Genomic DNA, 19384 nt, shown 5'->3' on the forward strand with positions numbered 1-19384 from the left:
TGCTGCACCCATCAACTCATCATTTACATCAGGTATAGCTCCCAATGCCATCCCTCCCCACTCTTCCCCACCCCAAAATAGGCCCCGGTGTGTGATGTTCCCCTTCCAGAGTCCAAGTAATCTCATTGTTCACCATTTCTTAAGGAACTGTGTAAAGCTAGACATGATTGGATGTTTGAGAATAAAATGAAACACCTTCCTTCAAGAAGTGCAAGGCTTAACTAACATATGTTTCAGATTGCAATAAGACAAGAAACAGTTGACATCTTGTACACAACAGTTGCAGAAGAGGTTACATTTTTTTTTCCTTTCAAAGCCTCAGATAAGTTTTAAATCCCAGACCTGCCACTTGCTAGCTCTGTGACCTTGGGCAAGTTACAAAATCTCTCTGGGTTCTGTCAGTTTCTTCTATACAGAATTTTCTCGTAAACATTACATGACTGATGCATTTAACCTGTTTAGCACAGTGCCAGCCTCCGGTACGTGTTCAGTATAAAATGGTCCCTGAGGTCTTTGGCCTATTCTATGTGTTTATGATGAAAAAAATGATTGACTTATAGATCAGACTTGGTGGGCACATGTTTACAATCCCTTAGCATAGTGTGCCATGCTTGACTTGATGTTTTCTATCATGAGAGATCACGGCCGATGGTTGCTTCTGTCTTATCTAAACAAGAGATGAAACCAATTTTACCATCTCTGTTTGCCATCATTACAGCCACTGGGCACAACATACATGAGGAGAGAATCAATGCACAAAATTATTTGATTAACTAGCATTGTCTTTGCACTTCCTAGCAGAGGAAAACCAGGCATTTAAGAAAACAAACAACAAAAAACTATTTTCTTCCTCGCCTTGTTTTTATGTTAATTGAAAGAGATAAAAAACAAAAAAGTGGGTGAGAGGCATGCAAGAGCATGCAAATGTTGACAGGAGAAAATGCAATATAGCTGTACAAACTATTTTGGTGCTAAATGTTTTATGGAGACTAATGGCTCAATTAGAGCTAAATACTCGTTGCCACTAGCATTGTGGGAGAAAAAAACTTTCCTCGATTTGTTCATATAAAGGAGAGAGCGGGTTTTCTGAGTGTGAAACAGTGTGTTCATGCTCACCTGCTGGCCATTCTCCAGCTCAGGAAATTGGCCCAGCCCCCAGGGAGCGTCCCACTGAATGGAGCAAGGCAGTGCCACCTTGCTTTTCATCAGAAAGCCATTAGGGATGGGTGCCTGAAATCGCGATTTGCTCACTCAATCCTACTATAGATTTAAAAGTAACTAGGCAGTTCTCCAAAGAGCCCAATTTATTTTCAGGAAGTGAAGTCACAGGCTCAGATGCATTACAGTTTCTTAACATTATACAATTTCATAGTTGAACAAAGCTTTTCTTTCAGGGTAACAGAGGCGTGGAGGAGCAACTCACCTAAAGGTGCTTGGCAGAGATGAGAGTATAGCAGACTCACTGGGGTAGAAGAAAATATGACTTTGGGGATGATTTACTGAAAGAATCTAGAACAGTTCTTGGCTCATTCATTCGTTTGGTTCATGTATTCATTTGACAGAGCTGTACTGAACACTCATTATGTGTCAAATAAAGTAGTAGGTGCTAGAGATTTGGGAGAAAAGGACAAAGAAGGTTTCTGTCCTCTTGGAACTTACAGTGTTGTAAGGGATATGGACAGCACATGAGTAAATGTGTTAATTCACTATGATTTTTATTGTGGTGACAGAGCAAACTAAGTAGAATGAAGGGATATAGAGAATGAGAAGGGAGCTTCCTCTCTTTTATCTCTCAAGAGATATTCATGAAAACTTAGGTGGGAATGACTGGGAATTTAGAATGCTCCTGGATTTGGCAACCACAAGTGCAAAGGCTATGATGTGGGGAGAAAAGGCTGTGTCACGTGGCCAGAAAGGATGCCTCTGAAGTGGAGTATCAGATACTGGAGGCCAGCAAGAAAGCTGGAGAGAGAGGCAAGGTCAGCTCACGCAGGCCTTGGTACTTTCTATTTAAGTGTATGCTCAGCATATGGTAGATAAAATTATCTTAGCTTCAATTTTCAGTTGCAAAAGAGGAATAATACCGATCATATCAGAAGTTATTGGGTCACTTACATGAGTTGGTTGCTTAGCACCCAGCATCCTGCTAGGCACAAGTTGGGAATTCCATAGGTAGCACTTTCTTGCCCTTTGCTTCATTCTTTAAATTCATCTCATTTCAGCCATTCCCTCAGGAAAATCACACTCGGTATGAATGAGGGTGTATAAGAAAGATAAACAGCAAAGAGTCAGTGAAAGAGTAGTTGGACTTGGGGAAATGAGAGTGAGGAGGAGCAGTGGTTTCCACGGTGAAGGCAGGTTACAGAGAGAGCAGCATCTTTTCAAAGCATCAGGACCATGCTGTGAGGTGGTGGGTGGATAAGTTGGGGAGAGGACACATGCAACCTTCTGGTTTATGGAAACTTTCCAACTGTAGAAATTCATGAAGAAAGTTCATATGAAAGCCCTATCTTCTGTAGCTTAATCAAGTCTTGACATTCAAATTTCAAATGAATTTTGGAGAAATAACTTCTCAGATTCTCATCATATAGTACTTGTTCAATATGAATAGAAATAATTACTTTGCTGGAGTAATTAGCATGCCCAAGAATAACTATAGACTTTTCCCCAATTTTTACTTTTGGATAAATGTTAAATATCTTTAAAGTGCTTTTGATTTCTTCTTTTCTTAAGAATCATTGAAAGGTGGGAAAATATGATAAAGGTGCAGGGAAATGCAGGATAATGATGGAAAATGCACATAAAGAGAGTACCACATTGACCTGGCAGAGAACGGTTCTTGGCAGTGATTTCAGTTACCAGAAAAGTAAAAACTATTAATACTAATCTTATCTAAAGAAGACCAGCAGCATATGGTCGTGTTTTTTTTCCAGACATTTCTGAAAGCCTACTTCAGAATAGTCATCCATTCTGCTTGGGGGCCCTTCAGAGTAAAGTGAGCACACAGGCTCTGAGATGAGGCAGTCTGGAGACCACATGTCAGCCTAGCCAGGCTCAGAGAGTGATCTTATAAGGATCACTTATCCTGTCTGAGCATCAGTTGCCTCACCTCGAAAGCGAGAATACCAAACTCTCCTCAGGGGGTTGTTTGAGATTGATGCTATGATCATGTAGGATGCCATGCACCTTCGTTGGCACCTCTTAGGACCCTCGGTAAAAGAGGTAAGTCTCCTTCCTTTCCTTGGGTTCAAAGATTAGTGCAATGGCAGCCAGAATCAGGAACCAGAACTCCTGAGTCCTCAGCCTCCCTAGGGAACCTCTTAGCAGACAAGTCTCTGTTTCTACAGGTTTTTCTTCGGGGCAAATGGAGCAAGTTAAGCTGGATCACATAGAGTGCTTAGGCCTTACTTTGACCAGAATAGAAAAGTTCTGATGTCTCCAATATCCCATTTCAAGCACATCAGCCCCTGGAGGTTCCAATGAAGTCCCGTTAAGCTGACCTGAGTCCTCTGTAGTTATTCCAAAAAGAGCAATTGCCCTTTTACATGCAATACAGGAGGAATTTCATGCTAGGACCTTTAAAAAAGGGTTCTTATCTCCAAAATATTTGCAGATTATTAGTCTAGAACGAAAACAGGATGAGCCATCTCTTTAGTGTCTTCCTCCAAGCCTCACAGCCACTCTTAACACTAAAATGATTAGGAAAAGCAAACATAGGCTAAAACATAAGAGAGAGGATAGAGAGAAACATGTCTGTGTCAGTGGCTGGCACAAAGCTGAACTAATCCTACTCCCTGCTGTCCCAGCTAGACATTTCTTGAGAGTGCCGCTCTTAGATATTTTGCTTTTGTTTTTGTCTTAATTTTCCTTTGAATGATGTAATCCCCAGGCTACTAGGAAAGAAGCACTTCTATCCAAGGAACTTCAAGTCCAAATTTAGTGAAATAGAAACAGCCCTTCCCTGCCACCACTGTACACTGCTCTTGCCTATTCCAGACCCGCCCTTGGGAGAGGTGTGGCCAGTTATGTGAGACAAATGAGTATCTAGCAAAGAGAAGCCTCATCAGCAAATCATTCTCTTAAATCTAACAGACGTCCTCAACCTGTGTTACAACAGGCTCCTGGGAAGGGAAGCTTCTTTGCCTTTTGAGGGCTACACATAAATCTGGGTGTTTTTCTCAGTTCTGACCCACACACTTCATTACATCCTTTAACGAACTGTATTAACATTCTTAAATGAAGCCTTATGATAAAGGATGACTGATTGCATTTCTTTACCTTTAAAGTTCTTCAGTTGTTGACACTACTGCCACATGCTTGCTTGCTTTATGGAGAGATAATTTTAATATCTAAAGATTTGTTAATGTAACTATAGCGTAGAATTAAGAAACCAATACTCTTCTGCCTAACAGGAGTGACAGCATGTCATGGTGGAGAAAGCACTGGATACATGACTCTGGCGGTGTCATTTTATATCTTGCAAAGTGTGAGAATTAGATATGGTGATGTCTGTAATTGCTTTCAAATGCAACTTTGTGTTCCCAGCTTTATTTTATTTTATTTATTTATTTTTTGGGGAACGGAGTCTCGCTCTGTCACTCAGGCTAGAGTGCAGTGGCATAATCTTGGCTCACTGCAACCTCCACCTCCCAGGTTCAAGTGATTCTCTTCCCTCAGCCTCCCAAGTAGCTAGGATTACAGGTGCCCGTCACCACACCCCGCTAATTTTTTTGTATTTTTAATAGAGACGGGGTTTCACCATGTTGGCCAGGCTAGTCTTGAACTCCTGACCTCAAGTGATCCTCCTGCCTCAGCCTCCCAGCTCCAACTTTAAATAGATTTCTTTTTTATTCTAATCATCCAACAGATAATGGAAACATTTGGTTAACTTTTTTGACTGCCGATGTTCAGTGCAATTAAAAACTCAATTCTGAACTCAATGGTTGTGTGGAGGTGCTCTGCAAGTGTGAGATGGAGCACCAGAGAGTCAGGCCAGATGACTATTTGAAAAGAGCTCTTTCTAGTGATTCAAGAATCCACAGTTCTGCATTCCTGTGGAGGGATTTATCTACTTATGAAATTACCGGCCCTTACAGTCAACAACATAGCAATCCCAGACCTTTTAAACAAAATAATACAATAACAGCTTGTGTTATTTAGATAAAAACATTGCCTATGTCACAATAACGACTTAAACATAAAGAGATGGCCGGCAGACCACATAAATAAAACCTGGCTATTTTTTCTTTCTTCCAAGTTCATTCATCTGATCTTTTATTAATGCTTCTATTTTAAACATCTTGCTCGCCTTTCCAGATGGTTATTACAAGATGTTTAGCAGTACCCACTAGTTGCCAGTAGAGGACCTTGTTCCATATATGACACCTCGTAATGTCTTCAGACATTGCTCTAAGTTTCCAGGGGGCAAAATCATTCTGGAGTGAGAAGTACTAGTCTATGCTTTTTTTTTTTTTTCCTTCTAATTCTGAATTTACTTTTTTGGCTTTTTTTTTGAGTCGAAGTTTCGCTCTTGTTGCCCAGGCTGGAGTGCCTGGAGTGCAATGGTGCGATCCCGGCTCACTGCAACCTCCGCCTTCCGGGTTCAAGCGATTCTCCTGCCTCCACCTCCCAAGTTGCTGAGCTTACAGGCATGTGCCACCAGGCCGGCTAATTTTGTATTTTTAGTGGAAATGGGGTTTCTCCATGTTGGTCAGGCTGGTCTCGAACTCCCAACCTCAGGTGATCCCACCTGCCTCGGCCTCCCGGTGAATTTGTTTTCTTAAGCATAAGACCAAATGCTCAGAAAGTATTGTTCTATTGTTATTATTCTGAACATTACTCATGTCTTCATTTATATAGGATTTCACAATTTACTAAGTATTTCCACCCACATTGTGGAGATTAATGCATAGCAGTTTATTGTCTACAACAAATTAGAAGAAAGAGGCATCTTTTCTGTAACTGTCCCTGTATGCCTTTTTTTATTGTGTTTGCAATCCTGCATGTTTGACAAAAGGGGTCTTGCCATAAGGAAGATGTATTTAGGACAAGTCAGGCATTGTGTAAATGAAATCTGCCGCAGTCTTTTCAAGAGACACGAGAGAGAGAGAGACAGAGAGAGAGAGAGAGAGAGATGATTAATCACCTCGAAATGATGTCCTTCTCTCATCTTCTGCTGGTAGGAGTCACATACCACTTGGTCCACCCATAGAAGCACACATTTATAACTAAACACTCACATATGGCTTCACTGAAGCCCTGTGAACTCTCTGAGCCCCTTGCCTCTTTAAAAGGGTTCTGAAAATTATAATCTTCAGCCTAAACTGGACTGCTGCAGTTTTATTATGCTGCGTGAAGTGAAAACTAGATGGCATTTTTGAAAAATAGAAAATAACATTTCTCCCACACTTCCACCTCCTCCCTAGCCCTCTTACCTGCTTAAGGATTTCAGCGGCTGTTTCATGTGAACAATCAAATATCACATAGAACTCCTTGCCTTTCTTCATCTCCTTGAGTAAAGGCTTGGCATCTTTATTCCCAGAGGGCAGCTGGCGGATTTTGATTTTAATATTATATCTGGAGGGAGCTTTGATGAGCTCTTGCAGACGTATTAGACCTAGAAAATGACATCCAATCATGCAACGAGACTGTTCTGTCGACAGAGTATTGTTTATTGTCATCTATAGTTAAACTTGTTTCAACTCCAAAATGTACCCAGTGGCCACCTTCCTAACGGTTACACTCCTGACTTCCCATTTGTTACTCATCTTTCTTTTATTTATTTATTTATTTATTTTTTGAGACGGAGTTTCGCTGTGTCGCCCAGGCTGGAGTGCAGTGGCGCGACCTCGGCTCACTGCAAGCTCCGCCTCCCGGGTTCCCGCCATTCTCCCGCCTCAGCCTCCGAGTAGCTGGGACTACAGGCGCCCGCCACCTCGCCCGGCTAGTTTTTTTTTTTGTATTTTTAGTAGAGACGGGGTTTCACCGTGTTAGCCAGGAGGGTCTCGATCTCCTGACCTCGTGATCCACCCGCCTCGGCCTCCCAAAGTGCTGGGATTACAGGCTTGAGCCACCGCGCCCGGCCTTGTTACTCATCTTTCTGTGGTGGATCATACTATTTCCCCTTTGTGGGTATGTGTGGCTTGGAAGCATAATTTTCTCAGGAGCATTTTAAATTTATTTAGAATGCAATTGTCCTTTTCAGCTTTCAGCAAACACCTCCTATCTTTAACAAATCAAGCCTGCAACTGTAAAACCTGGTAAACAAAAAGTTGGTTGAAGTTTCCAAAGAGTTCGATGAAATAGATCACACCTGCTCACTCACAAAACCAATAGAATATGGAGATTTGTCGAGGCTATAAACTTCTGTAAGCCTTTTATTAAGTATTTATATAAAAAATACTCTTAACCAGCTAATTAGTCGGGTTGCTCTATATAATCTTTGAGTTCCTGCCATATAAACTATTTGTAAATGGCTCGTGCTCATTACATTTTCTTCCTGATAATATTTGAAGGTTAAATGGGAAAATCCTACTTGATTTTTTTAAAAGACCATAGAATTTTTAGAAATTATGATCATAAAAGCAGAAACAGAATTTTAAAAAAATTCTCTATTGGTTATTGCAACAAAATATATATGTCTAACTAACTTGATGGAGAATGTTTGGTTTACCACAGGTGTGGATGTATCGATCTGCACTGTTTCCTAATAGAAGTGCTTTACTAGGCCAAGGAAAGCCACTGTGTAAAAGACTCCCTCTTATTTCCCCTAATGTTAACAGGTGCTCACTATGCTGCACCTTGGCTCTCAGAGTAAGGACTTCTGTCACACTGAAAAATTGAGGGTTTTTTTTTTTTTTTTTTTTGTATGCAGTTCTGTGCCTTCAGGGTTTGTCAGCTTTAGGTAATCAATAGGGAATATTAAGCTTCATGAGTATTCAGATGAAAATTGTGATATGTTCAGTGCAAGATTCAGCATGGATTCCAGCTACTGCCAAACTCATATTTTTCTTTTTCTTGTTTTACTTATGTAGCTACTTTTTTTTTAACTAGACGGTACATTTGTGTGTGGCTCAAATGAGGAAAGGTTTCTCTACCACCATAGTTAGGTTTGATTCTGATGTACAATAAATGTATAATGATATTGAACTTCAGAGTTAAATGTGTGGGAGTGGTAGAATGGGAGGGTAGTTGCTGTAGAAACTTATCAAGATTTAGGGCTCATGATCTGATATGGCTTGGCTCTGTGGCCCCACTCAAATCTCATCTCGAACTGTAATCCCCATGTTTCTGGGGAGGAACTTGGTGGGAGGCGACCGGATCATGGGGGCGGATCTCCCCCATGCCATTCTTGTGATAGTGAGTGAATTTTCACGAGATCTGATGGTTTAAAAGTGTGGCACTTCCCCCCTTGCTCTCTCTCTCTTTTCTGCCAACATGTATGACATTTCTTCCTTCCCCTTTACCTTCCACCATGATTGTAAGTTTCCTGAGGTCTCCCCAGCCATGTGGAAGTATGAGTCAATTAAACCTCTTTTCGTTATAAATTACTCAGTCTCAGGTAGTTATTTATAGCTGTGTGAAAATGGACTAATACGTGAACCTTTTCTCTTTTTACACAAAAATTGAATTGCTAGAATAATAGGCTTCCTGGATTCTTGCTCCTTTTCAAATCAGTGAATGTGGTTGAAGTCCCTCAGGTACTTATAATCACCTGCTTGTCTTCTCACTTCCAGAGCCACGTCCTGAACTACGGAGGAACATTAAAAATGAAAGAAAATATAGAATGTGGGTTCATATATTTATTATTTGTAATATGTGTTAATCTTTGAAATAATCCTATGATGTAACCATTATTATTATTATTATTTAAATGAGGAATTCAGGGCCCAGAGTAGTTAAGTAACTTACAAAGATAGTTAAGTAACTTACAAAGATAGTTAAGACGAATCCTGGATTAAAATTGCTGTTTGTGAATCCAACACTTAATCTGTTGACATCATCATCCTGCCTTATAAATACAAGTTGTTGGTGCTGAGGGAACAGATACGGCTTAGGACTGTTTGATGAGATGGAGAAAAAATAGAGACTTCAGGCTGCCTGAGTTTCTCTCCTGTTTTCTCTTATCACCCACCTGCTTGGCAATCACATAGATTTTTTTTTTTCATGATTATAACCACAAGGGACAATTTAATGTGGTCTCTAAATAACATGGAGAAAACATTTAAAAAGTGCATTTCGTGTACTGCAATGAACTGCTCTCTTTTTCTGTGTTGAATAGAATGTCACATCTTTCTATCATGATGACTTACATATTTATGGGATTTAAAGTTGACATACATTTTCTCACTTCTTTCATTTATTTTTATGGGAAAACATTTGCTGGATGCTCATTAGATGCCAAGCTTCATGTTAGGCCCTGAGGGTGCAAGACAACACAACCTGCTTCAGAGTCCTCACAGCCAGTAGGAGAATTTTATCCCTGCTCTCTTGAGGTAGACGGGGCATCAATTACCACTTAATTTTACAGATTATGAGCTAAGGCTGCTGCAGGCTGGAGTAACTTGCTCAAGGTTATATAGCTAATAAATGGCAGACCCAGGGATTAAGGCCAAATCCACCTTCTGATACCAAATTTAGGGCTCTTTCCTCCAAATCAGTGGCCCCTCCCAACTTTAGGATCTCTCGTCAACTGACTGAATGAAAAACTAATGAACAAACTGACTAACTACATTAATAAATAGCTATATAAGTAAACAGAGAAAGAACATTTTAGATCAGCACACAATATTAAATCCTTATTTGGTACACTAGACCATTAATAAACACCCCCCCGCCAAATGTGCCCATCAACTTTTATAATTGTTTCATAAAAGAAGATATATTTTAATACCAATAGAGGAAATGGGAGAACAATTCAGTCCGAAAGACTAGTTTCTAATTGGAATAAATTTATCTTTTACAAAAAGCTCACTGTTAAACTCCTACTTTTCTCCTTTTGCCAGTATATAGGTAAATTAGCTTCAGAAAGGGGGAGGATCAGCAGATTTAAAGATTAGGGACCGAAACTGGGGGAAGAACAAAGAACAGGGAAGGAGTGAGTTTTACATTTCTCTTCCTGAAGCAATTGTTTGCTCAAGAAAAGCCTTTCTGCCTTCATTAGCAAATGATGGAGAATTTACAATTCAAAAGACACAGTAGACAAAATTTAGAGAAAGCTTTCCCTTATATTTGCATTTTGCAGCAATCCATCAGTCATTTACATTTCATTGTAATGAGCAGTTAAAAATCGTTTGCTAAACAAATAATTACTTCAGAGGAAGGACATTGATTTAGGCACAACACCTAGCTTTGCTAATCCTTCCATGTGTGGAGTGACCCAGCCCTGCTGGGACCCCAGTTGCAGTGAATGGTAAAGGTAGGTGTTATGCTGATAAGGTGAATTTTTTTCTGGCTCACTGAGATGGAGAGAATTTAAAAATAAAATGTAGATAAGAGAGAGCCAGACAAACCCAACAGAGGGACATTCAACAATAAAACTGACCTGGACTCTTTAAAAATGTCAGTGTCATATATGGCAAAAGAAGGCTGAATTGTCTGGATCAAAGGAGATGAAAGGGATTGACAACTGAATGCCATTTGTGATCCTGGGACAACTAGCAAATATATACTATTATTTTGCCAATAATAATATTAGCAAATATATATTTCTATGTATTTAGATAACATTATTATGTTATTGTTAAGTCTCCTGTACTTGATAATTGTAGTGTGGTTGTAACAAGAAAGGTCCTTCCTAGGAAATTCATGCTAATGGATTTATAGGGAAAAAGATCAAGATGTCTGCAGCTTACTTTCAAATGGTTCAACAGTGCTACTACTTAGTATTATTTTTATTGTCGTAGGTGTTTCTGTATTAAGAGAATGATAGAGCATTACAGCAAATGAGGCCAAATGATAATAAATGATGAATCTAGGTGAAGGGTATACAGGAGTTTATTGTACATGTCCTGCAATTTTTCTCTAAGTTCAGATCTTTCTAAATAAAAAGACAAAACGTACAGATACAAAATAATATCATAAAAGTCTCTTCCACTTGTATCCCCAAGAACGAAATTGGAAATGCAACTTTGGTTGAATAAACGCTTTACAGAAAGAAGGCTGTTTTTTTTCACATGAATTTGAGCTAAGCTCTGCATATAGATACAACTTTCAAAAATATCCAAATGGCCAATTCTAAACACTTGCTTTGGCCGCCTGTCTACTCGGTGTTCTCAGATGTGACACAGAAAAAATGCTGATTTGCATGCACATTGGGTAACTCAGGCAACAGGTGAAGCATATGGAGGAGGAAAAAAAAACCTCTGCTATTTCCAGTGAGCATTGAAAATTTCCTATGCCTTCCTTTTAAGTAATAACAAACTTTGCTATTTAGATTGCCCCTTTTTATGAAGTCTGCTCCATGCCTTATAAGTAGCGAAATAAACCCTAGAATATACTTCTGAGGTGAATAGGTATCAGTGCTATTTCACAGTGAGGAAAGTGAGGCATGGTGAGGTTAATTGTTTGGATTGGCCCTGAAAATGGGTCACAAATAGCAGGAATTGGAAGAGACCTTCAGGTCAAACTCCTCTTGACGCATGAGTCCCCTCTACACAGCCACTGCTGAACACCTCTCAGTGTGAGAAATTCTCTACCTTACACCGCAGTCCAATCCGTTTCTCAATAGCTTTAGCTATCTTTAATGAGTCTCAGTTCAAAAGAAAAGTACCTAGGTTTTCTTGAGTCTTAATCCAATGTCCTGTTTGTTAAACCATCAGTGAGTTTGATGCCGTAAACATGAATGTAATAAACCACTGGGACCCAAAGATCAGGTTGCACATTTTAAATGTTAATTTCTTCTCTATTTGAACTTGGAAATATGCAAAATGGCATTTCATAAACTTGTGGGTATGTTAATATACCCAAATCTAATAGGATTCTTAAGGGGATCTGTGCATCCTCCAGAGCAGAGGAAAAATCAAAACTAAAAAATGAAAATGGGTATGTGAGCGAATTACCTGTGGAAATACAACATTTTTAAAGTGCAGATCTTCATACATAGGGTTTTTCAGAAGTGCAACAGAGAAGGCAAGTGGGAGTCTTCCCAAAAGAAAAACTGTGTACCTTGGTTACAAAGGACCTTATAAGAAGAATCTAGTCTAAATATTCAAGAAAGTATATTGCACTCCACTAGTATATGTTGGTGCTGAATTCTCGTTAAGCTTCAACAATAGCTAAAATTAATATGCTTGGCCTGCAATACCTAAAGATTGGTTTCCTGGGCAGAGTTCTGAATATTTAAGTAGAGTTCTGGTCAAAGAACCGAGGTGGGAGATATGAAGGGTAGAAAAAAGTGAGTCCAGAGAAAAAAAGAAGCTATAATTTATTGTTTTTTTGCTATTGAGTTTTAAGAATGGTCCTTCCATCCTTGGGCTATTTCAAGTGGAATGGTGGGACAGCACGTAGCAGAAGAGGAGTTTTGGCTATCACAAGTGGTCATAACGATACAATGGGGTGAGTGGTGATGACAGAAAGTGAAAAGAGTCATTTATTTGGCACTGACTGTGTATAGCATATCTTGCATTTTAGCTTGACTACTCATGCCAAAGTTGATTTTCTTTGAGTCCAAACTTAAGGCTTCTGTGAAGATTCTTGGTTCTGGAAGAGTATATTTATTTCTGTTTTCTATGGGAAAATGGAAGGAACTATGATACACAGAGTTTTTAAAAACTAAGTCAGTACTTAAATACAGCCATAAGAGCAGATACTTTACTCACTCACAGGCTGGTTGAGCACATTAACTGAGTTAATAATCTATTTAGGACAGTGCACATAGTCAGCACTCAAGAATTTAGTTACTGTTATTTTCGTGATTTTCATTTCGTGGATGTTTTCTCCCAGGGTTGATTGTTTTTTTCAATCTCTGCCACTGTTAGGGATGCTTAATCTCATTTCAAATTAATCCTTACAGTAAAGCTTGGAGACTATATTTGACGTGATGACTAACAACTCTTCACTGCAGGCTGCATTTTAGAAATCTCATGGCTGTGATGTGTTGAGAAAAATGACTTAAGTAAACAAAGATAAACTTATCAAGGTTGATGTGTTATAAATTCAGGGCTAGAGGCATCTGGTGCTCATTTCCTTGATGTATCCATCCAGTCCTACCTATAGGCTAAGGACACTCAAATTTGTGTCTCCAGCCCAGACCTGTTTTCTAGACTCTAGACTCATGTATTAACTGCCTGTTCTTACCTTCATTCAGATGTCTGATAGATATCTGAAACTCAAACTTAACAGGTTAATGACTCAATTTCTGATATCATTCTTATTTCCTCAAACCAGTTCCACCTATAACCTCTATTTCAGGTAATGACAACTCCATCCTTCAGCTCAGGACAAAAAGATCAATCTTTTATTTCTCTCTTTCTTCTTTCCTAACCTCTACTCCCTCAGGATATTATTATTATTTTGAGTTCATTTTTGATTCTTTAATCTACACGTATGAATTAAACCATAACCTGCCTCACCAACACCATGGCATCAATATTTTCTCAGACTGGAACATGGTCTTCCTGTTTTTATCCTCCATTTAAAAATAAACTTAACATATGGCATTTGTCTTGTGTCTAAGGAATACAAAGTGTTTTTCTTGACATTTGATTTAACTGAAACACTGGGCCAAACTTTGATATTTCAGAGGAGTTTGCCATAGGAGAGAATACACTTGCTATCTTCCCTGTTAAACAGGTTAATCTCTTGAGGCAACCTGAGATGTCCCAAGTTCCTTAAGTCATTGAGTTCCTTAAATCAAAATAAGTGTCATACAGACCCAAAGGTTGTACTGGATACTCAAAAAGACATCTTAAAATAGTAGTAAAAAGATAAAATGCGTGCAGTTGAGAATATCCATGATGATGTTTGTGCAGTTTCCTCAAAGACCCTACAATGTTTGAGCAATCATTCAAACACAGCCCAATGTCACCACATAAATGAAGAAAAAGAAAAGAGGACATGGTCATATGTAATAAAAACTTTCAAGTGGGGAACACATTCAAATATCCTCTCAGATATTATGCCGGCTGTACATTAAAAATGTTTCCAGAACCTGAGCGTATCTTACTCCTCTACCGTATTGCCTCCATCTCTTCCCTGAGTTTCTATAGGAGCCATCTGGCAGGTTGCTATGTTTCTACCTTTGCCTCTGTAGAGTGTACAGTGATTCTTTTACTCCTACTACTCTTCAAGATCAGGCCCTCCTTATCTGAGGTTTTGCTTTCCATGATTTTAGCGACCCACAGTCAATCGTGGTTTAAAAATATTACATGGAAAATTCCAGAAATAAACAATTCATAAGTTTTCAATTGTATGCACTTCTGAATAGCATGATGAAGTCTTGTACCATCCTGCTCTGTCCACACGGGACGTGAATCATTTCATCACTGTTGTTGTTAGTCTCTTACTGTGCCTAACTTATAAATTCAACTTTATTATAGGTATCATTCATACAAGTGCTATATATACAAACATAGAACAAGTGCTTAGGTATGTATGTATAGAAATAAACATAGCAGGCTGGGCGAGGTGGCTAACGCCTATAATCCCAGCACTTTGGGAGGCCAAGGCAGGCGGATCAAGAGGTCAGAAGTTCAAGACCAGCCTGGCCAACATGGTGAAACCCCATCTCTACTAAAAATACAAAAATTAGCTGGGCGTGGTAGCGATTACCTGTAATCCCAGCTACTGGGGAGGCTGAGGCAGAAGAATTGCTTGAACCCAGGTGGTAGAGGTTGCAGTGAGCTGAGATCGTGCCACTGCATTCCAGCCTGGATGACAGTGCAAGACTCTGTCTCAAAAATAAAATAAAATAAAAAAATAAACGTAGCATATATAGGGTTCAGTACTATCCGTGGTTTCGGGCATCCACTGGAGGCCTTGGAATGTATCCCCTTAGGATAAGTAGAGACTACTGTAGAATGTTACTCTAATCTTATCCACCCTCTGCTTAAAGTTCTTCCATGGCTTCCCATTCCAGGCAGAGCACAAGCTCCTCCAGTGGTTTACAGAGTCCTCCATGACCTACAAGGCCCTCCTCTCCGACCATCTCTTCTATCTCCCTTCCCCTCTTACTCTGATCCATCCACCCTGGCCTCCTTGCTGTTGCTCTGATGTATCAGGCACATTCTTACCTGAGACATTAGCTGTTCTCTCTGCCTAGAACTGCCTTCTCTCTCACAGTACGTGGTTCACTTCCTCAGCTCCTTGCAGCCTTTGCTCAAGCCTCATCTGTGCAATGTGACATGACCTTTAATTCTGCAAACCACATTCTGGCTTCCAGATTCCCTTCAATCTGCTCTACTTTTTCTTTCTTGCACAGCACTCACCACCGTTTAACAATTATAATCATTTTATATAGAAAGAGAAAATTGTTTATTATTCCCATAGAACCTAAGTTCCTTGAAGTCAGTGGGTTCTGTTTTATTCACTAATGTATTCCACGTGCTTAGAACAATGCTCGGTACCAATATTTATTGGTGTGTCCAATAAATATTTGTGGAATGACAGACTGACAGCATTAGTAAAGGTGAAGAAATGTATGATTTACCAGGGTGGCATCATGATGGGACAGTGCAGTGGCAATTTCGGTTTTAGAAAAACAATTTATCCAAAGTTGGGAACAACTGTATGTGCCTTCCAGGGTAACCTCTCGGGTACTGCAGGAATCCCTATCAGGACCTGCCTGTGACAGGGTGTCCCAAGCCTGGACTTGAACTCTTCCAGATCAGGGTGTTAAATATTTTGGAGAGAAGTGCATTTCATCCCCTGAGAGATCTGGTGATTAAAAGTTAATTCTTTCAGTGATGCTAAAGTTGCTTCCCTCAATCCTTCATCCACTTTGCCCATGAAAGCCCAGAGGACTAGCTGAAGCTTCTATTTCATGACCCTTTGGATATCAGTCTTCAGTAACCATTAACTTCTATGTCCTTGTGTTTTTCCTTTGCAGCCCAAACATTTTAGTTATTTTAGACTTACTCACATATTCTGTACATGAGTATTCTCAATGTTCACATATTTATAAAGAAGTAAGGGATGACGTCGTTGTGAATTTTGGGAGGTGGGCCTATCCACAGGTAAATTTTAGAACAGGAAAGTTCCTATTTGAAGCACCCTGTTTCTTCTTTTGCTTACATAATTTTTGTCTAAATATTTAGCTTAATGGTGTCTATAACAAGAATTCAAGATGTTATTCTTCTCCCTACTCAATAAATAATGCTGGGATAACTTGCTAGCCATATGTAGAAGAATAAAACAGGAACCCTATCTTTCACCATATACGAAAATTAACTTAAGAAGAATTAAAGATTTAAATGTAAGACCTCAAACTACAAAAATTCTAGGCTGGGCGTGGTGGTTCATGCCTGTAATTCCAGCACTTTGAGAGGCTGAGGCAGGCAGATCATGAGGTCAGGAGATCAAGACCATCCTGGCTAAGATGGTGAAATCTTATCTCTACTAAAAATACAAAAAAATTAAATTAGCCAGGCATGGTGGCAGGCGCCTGTAGTTCCAGCTACTTGGGAGGCTGAGGCAGGAGAATGGTGTGAACCCGGGAGGCAGAGCTGCAGTGGGCCGAGATCACACCACTGCACTCCAGCCTGGGAGACAGAGCGAGACTCTGTCTCAAAAAAAAAATTCTAAAGAAAATCTAAGGAATACCATTCTGTACATTGTTTTTGGCAAATACGTCATGACTAAGTCCTCAAGAGAAATTGCAACAAAAACAAACACTGACAAGGGAGACCCAATTAAACTAAAGAGCTTCTGCACAGCAAGAGAAATTATCAACAGAGTAAACAGACAACCCACAGAATGGGAGAAAATGTGTGCAAACTATGCATCCAACAAAAGTCTCATATTCAGAATCTATAAAGAACTGAAATCAACAAACAGAAAAATAACCCCATTAAAAAGTGGGCAAAAGATGTGAACAGACACTTTTCAAAAGAAGACACACAAGTGGCTAAAGAACATATGAAAAAGTGCTCATCATCACAGATCATCAGAGAAATGCAAATAAAAATCACAAGCAGTCACAACAGCTATTATTAAAAAGTCAAAAGACAACAGATGTTGGTGAGGCTGTGGTGAAAAGGGAACACTTATATACTGTTGGTGGGAATTTAAATTTGTTCAGCCACTGTGGGAAGCATTTTGGAGATTTCTCAAAGAACCTAAAACAGAACTGCCATTTGGCCCAGGAATCCCATTACTGGGTATATATCCAAAAGAAAATCATTCTTCCAAAAAACCCACAAACTCAGATGTTCATTACAGCACTATTCACAATAGCAAAGTCATGGAATCAACCTAGATGCCCATCAGTGGTGGATTGGATAAAGAAAATGTGGTACATATACACCACGAAATACTATGCAGCCATAAAAAAGAATAAGCTCATGTCCTTTGCAGCAACATGGATGCAGCTGGAGGCCATTATCCTAAGTGAATTAACACAGGAACAGAAAACCAAATGCCCATGATCTTACTTATAAGTGAAAGCTAAACATTGGGTACACATGGACACAAAGATGGAAACAATAGACACTAGGGACTACTAGAGGAGGCAGCAAGGGCTGATAAAGTACCTACTGGTAACTACCTGTGCTCACTCTCTGCATGGGTGACAGGATCATTTGTACTCCAAACCTCAACATCATGCAATATACCCATGCCACAAACCTTCATATGTACCCTTTAATCTAAAACAAAAGTTGAAGTTATTAAATATTGTCTTTTTAGCTATTTACATATGCAAATCCTCCATAGTATGAAAGACTTAATGGTAGGGTTCAGCACAGTGCTACCAGGAAAGAGTTATTTTGGCAGGGCCTTTGCACTGGCTGTTCCCTCTGCCTGATGTCTGAAATGCTCTCCTCCAGGTATCTACATGATTTGTTTTTTATCCTCTTTAAATTTTTACTCAAATGGTATTTTCTAGAGCACTTCCCTGGTATTCTTACATAAAATTGTAAATCCCATCTCTACTGTTGGTCTCCCAAATACCATTTGGTGCTTTATTTTTCTTCATAACATTTTCTACTACCTATCATACTAAATATTTACTATATATTTTGTTCAATAGAGAAACAGACTGTGGATTCCATGAAGTCAGATATTTTGTGTGTGTGATTTATCCCCAGTATTTAGGATAATGACTGGCAGTAAATATCTATGAAACAAGGGAATCTATCATCTCTATCTATCATCTATCTATCTATCTATCTATCTATCATCTATCTACCCTTTATCATTTATCTATTTAGCTATCTGTCAACTATATTCACTATTTATCAACTCTCTATCTAATTGATCATCTACCTATCATCTATCTATCTAATCTATCATCTGCTTATTTATATATATCTATCTAATCTATCATTTACCTATCAGCTGTTAGTTGGTGCAAAGTCATTGCAGTTTTTGCCACTACTTTTAATAGTAAAAACGAAATTACTGGTTTTTGTTTTTTGAGACGGAGTCTCACTCTGTCACCTAGGCTGGAGTGCAGTGGTACGATCTCGGCTCACTGCAAGCTCCGCCTCCCGGATTCACGCCATTCTCCTGCCTCAGCCTCCAGAGTAGCTGGGACTACAGGCGCCCGCCACCACCCCCGGCTAATTTTTTTTTTTGTATTTTTAGTAGAGACGGGGTTTCGCCGTGTTAGCCAGGATGATCTAGATCTCCTGATCTCCTGATTTGCCCTCCTCGGCCTCCCAAAGTGCTGGGATTACAGGCGTGAGCCACTGCGCCTGGCTGCAAAAACGCAATTACTTTTACACCAACCTAATATCTACCTATAATGATCTATTTTCATTTTTTTTGTTTGTTTTTTTGTTTTTTTGAGACGGAGTCTCGCTCTGTCGCCCAGGCTGGAGTGCAGTGGCCGGATCTCAGCTCACTGCAAGCTCCGCCTCCTGGGTTCCCGCCATTCTCCTGCCTCAGCCTCCCGAGTAGCTGGGACTACAGGCGCCCGCCACCTCGCCCTGCTAGTTTTTTGTATTTTTTAGTAGAGACGGGGTTTCACCGTGTTAGCCAGGATGGTCTGGATCTCCTGACCTCGTGATCCGCCCATCTCGGCCTCCCAAAGTGCTGGGATTACAGGCTTGAGCCACCGCGCCCGGCCAATGATCTATTTTCTATCATCTATCCTCTATCAATCATTCATCGTTTATCTACCTACTGTCTATCATCTACCTATCATCTGTCTATTAATATCTATCATCTATCATGATCTATTATCTATCTATTATATATGTATCTATTTATCTATCTGCCTACCTGT

The 19384-nt window shown here is 39.7% G+C and overlaps 1 protein-coding gene across 1 annotated transcript in view; it reads right to left on the reverse strand.

The window, feature by feature from the left end:
• GRIK1 (glutamate ionotropic receptor kainate type subunit 1) overlaps positions 1 to 19384 on the reverse strand; it is a 391857-nt gene that overhangs the window by 113635 nt on the left and 258838 nt on the right. Inside the window, exon 4 of the mRNA XM_033232264.1 lies at positions 6435 to 6616. Coding sequence (XP_033088155.1) covers positions 6435 to 6616 — 182 coding nt within the window. The remainder of the gene's footprint in view (positions 1 to 6434; positions 6617 to 19384) is intronic.

The sequence above is a fragment of the Trachypithecus francoisi genome, unplaced genomic scaffold (assembly GCF_009764315.1).
Source record: "Trachypithecus francoisi isolate TF-2019V2 unplaced genomic scaffold, Tfra_2.0 Lachesis_group14, whole genome shotgun sequence".
Classification (NCBI taxonomy): domain Eukaryota; kingdom Metazoa; phylum Chordata; class Mammalia; order Primates; family Cercopithecidae; genus Trachypithecus; species Trachypithecus francoisi.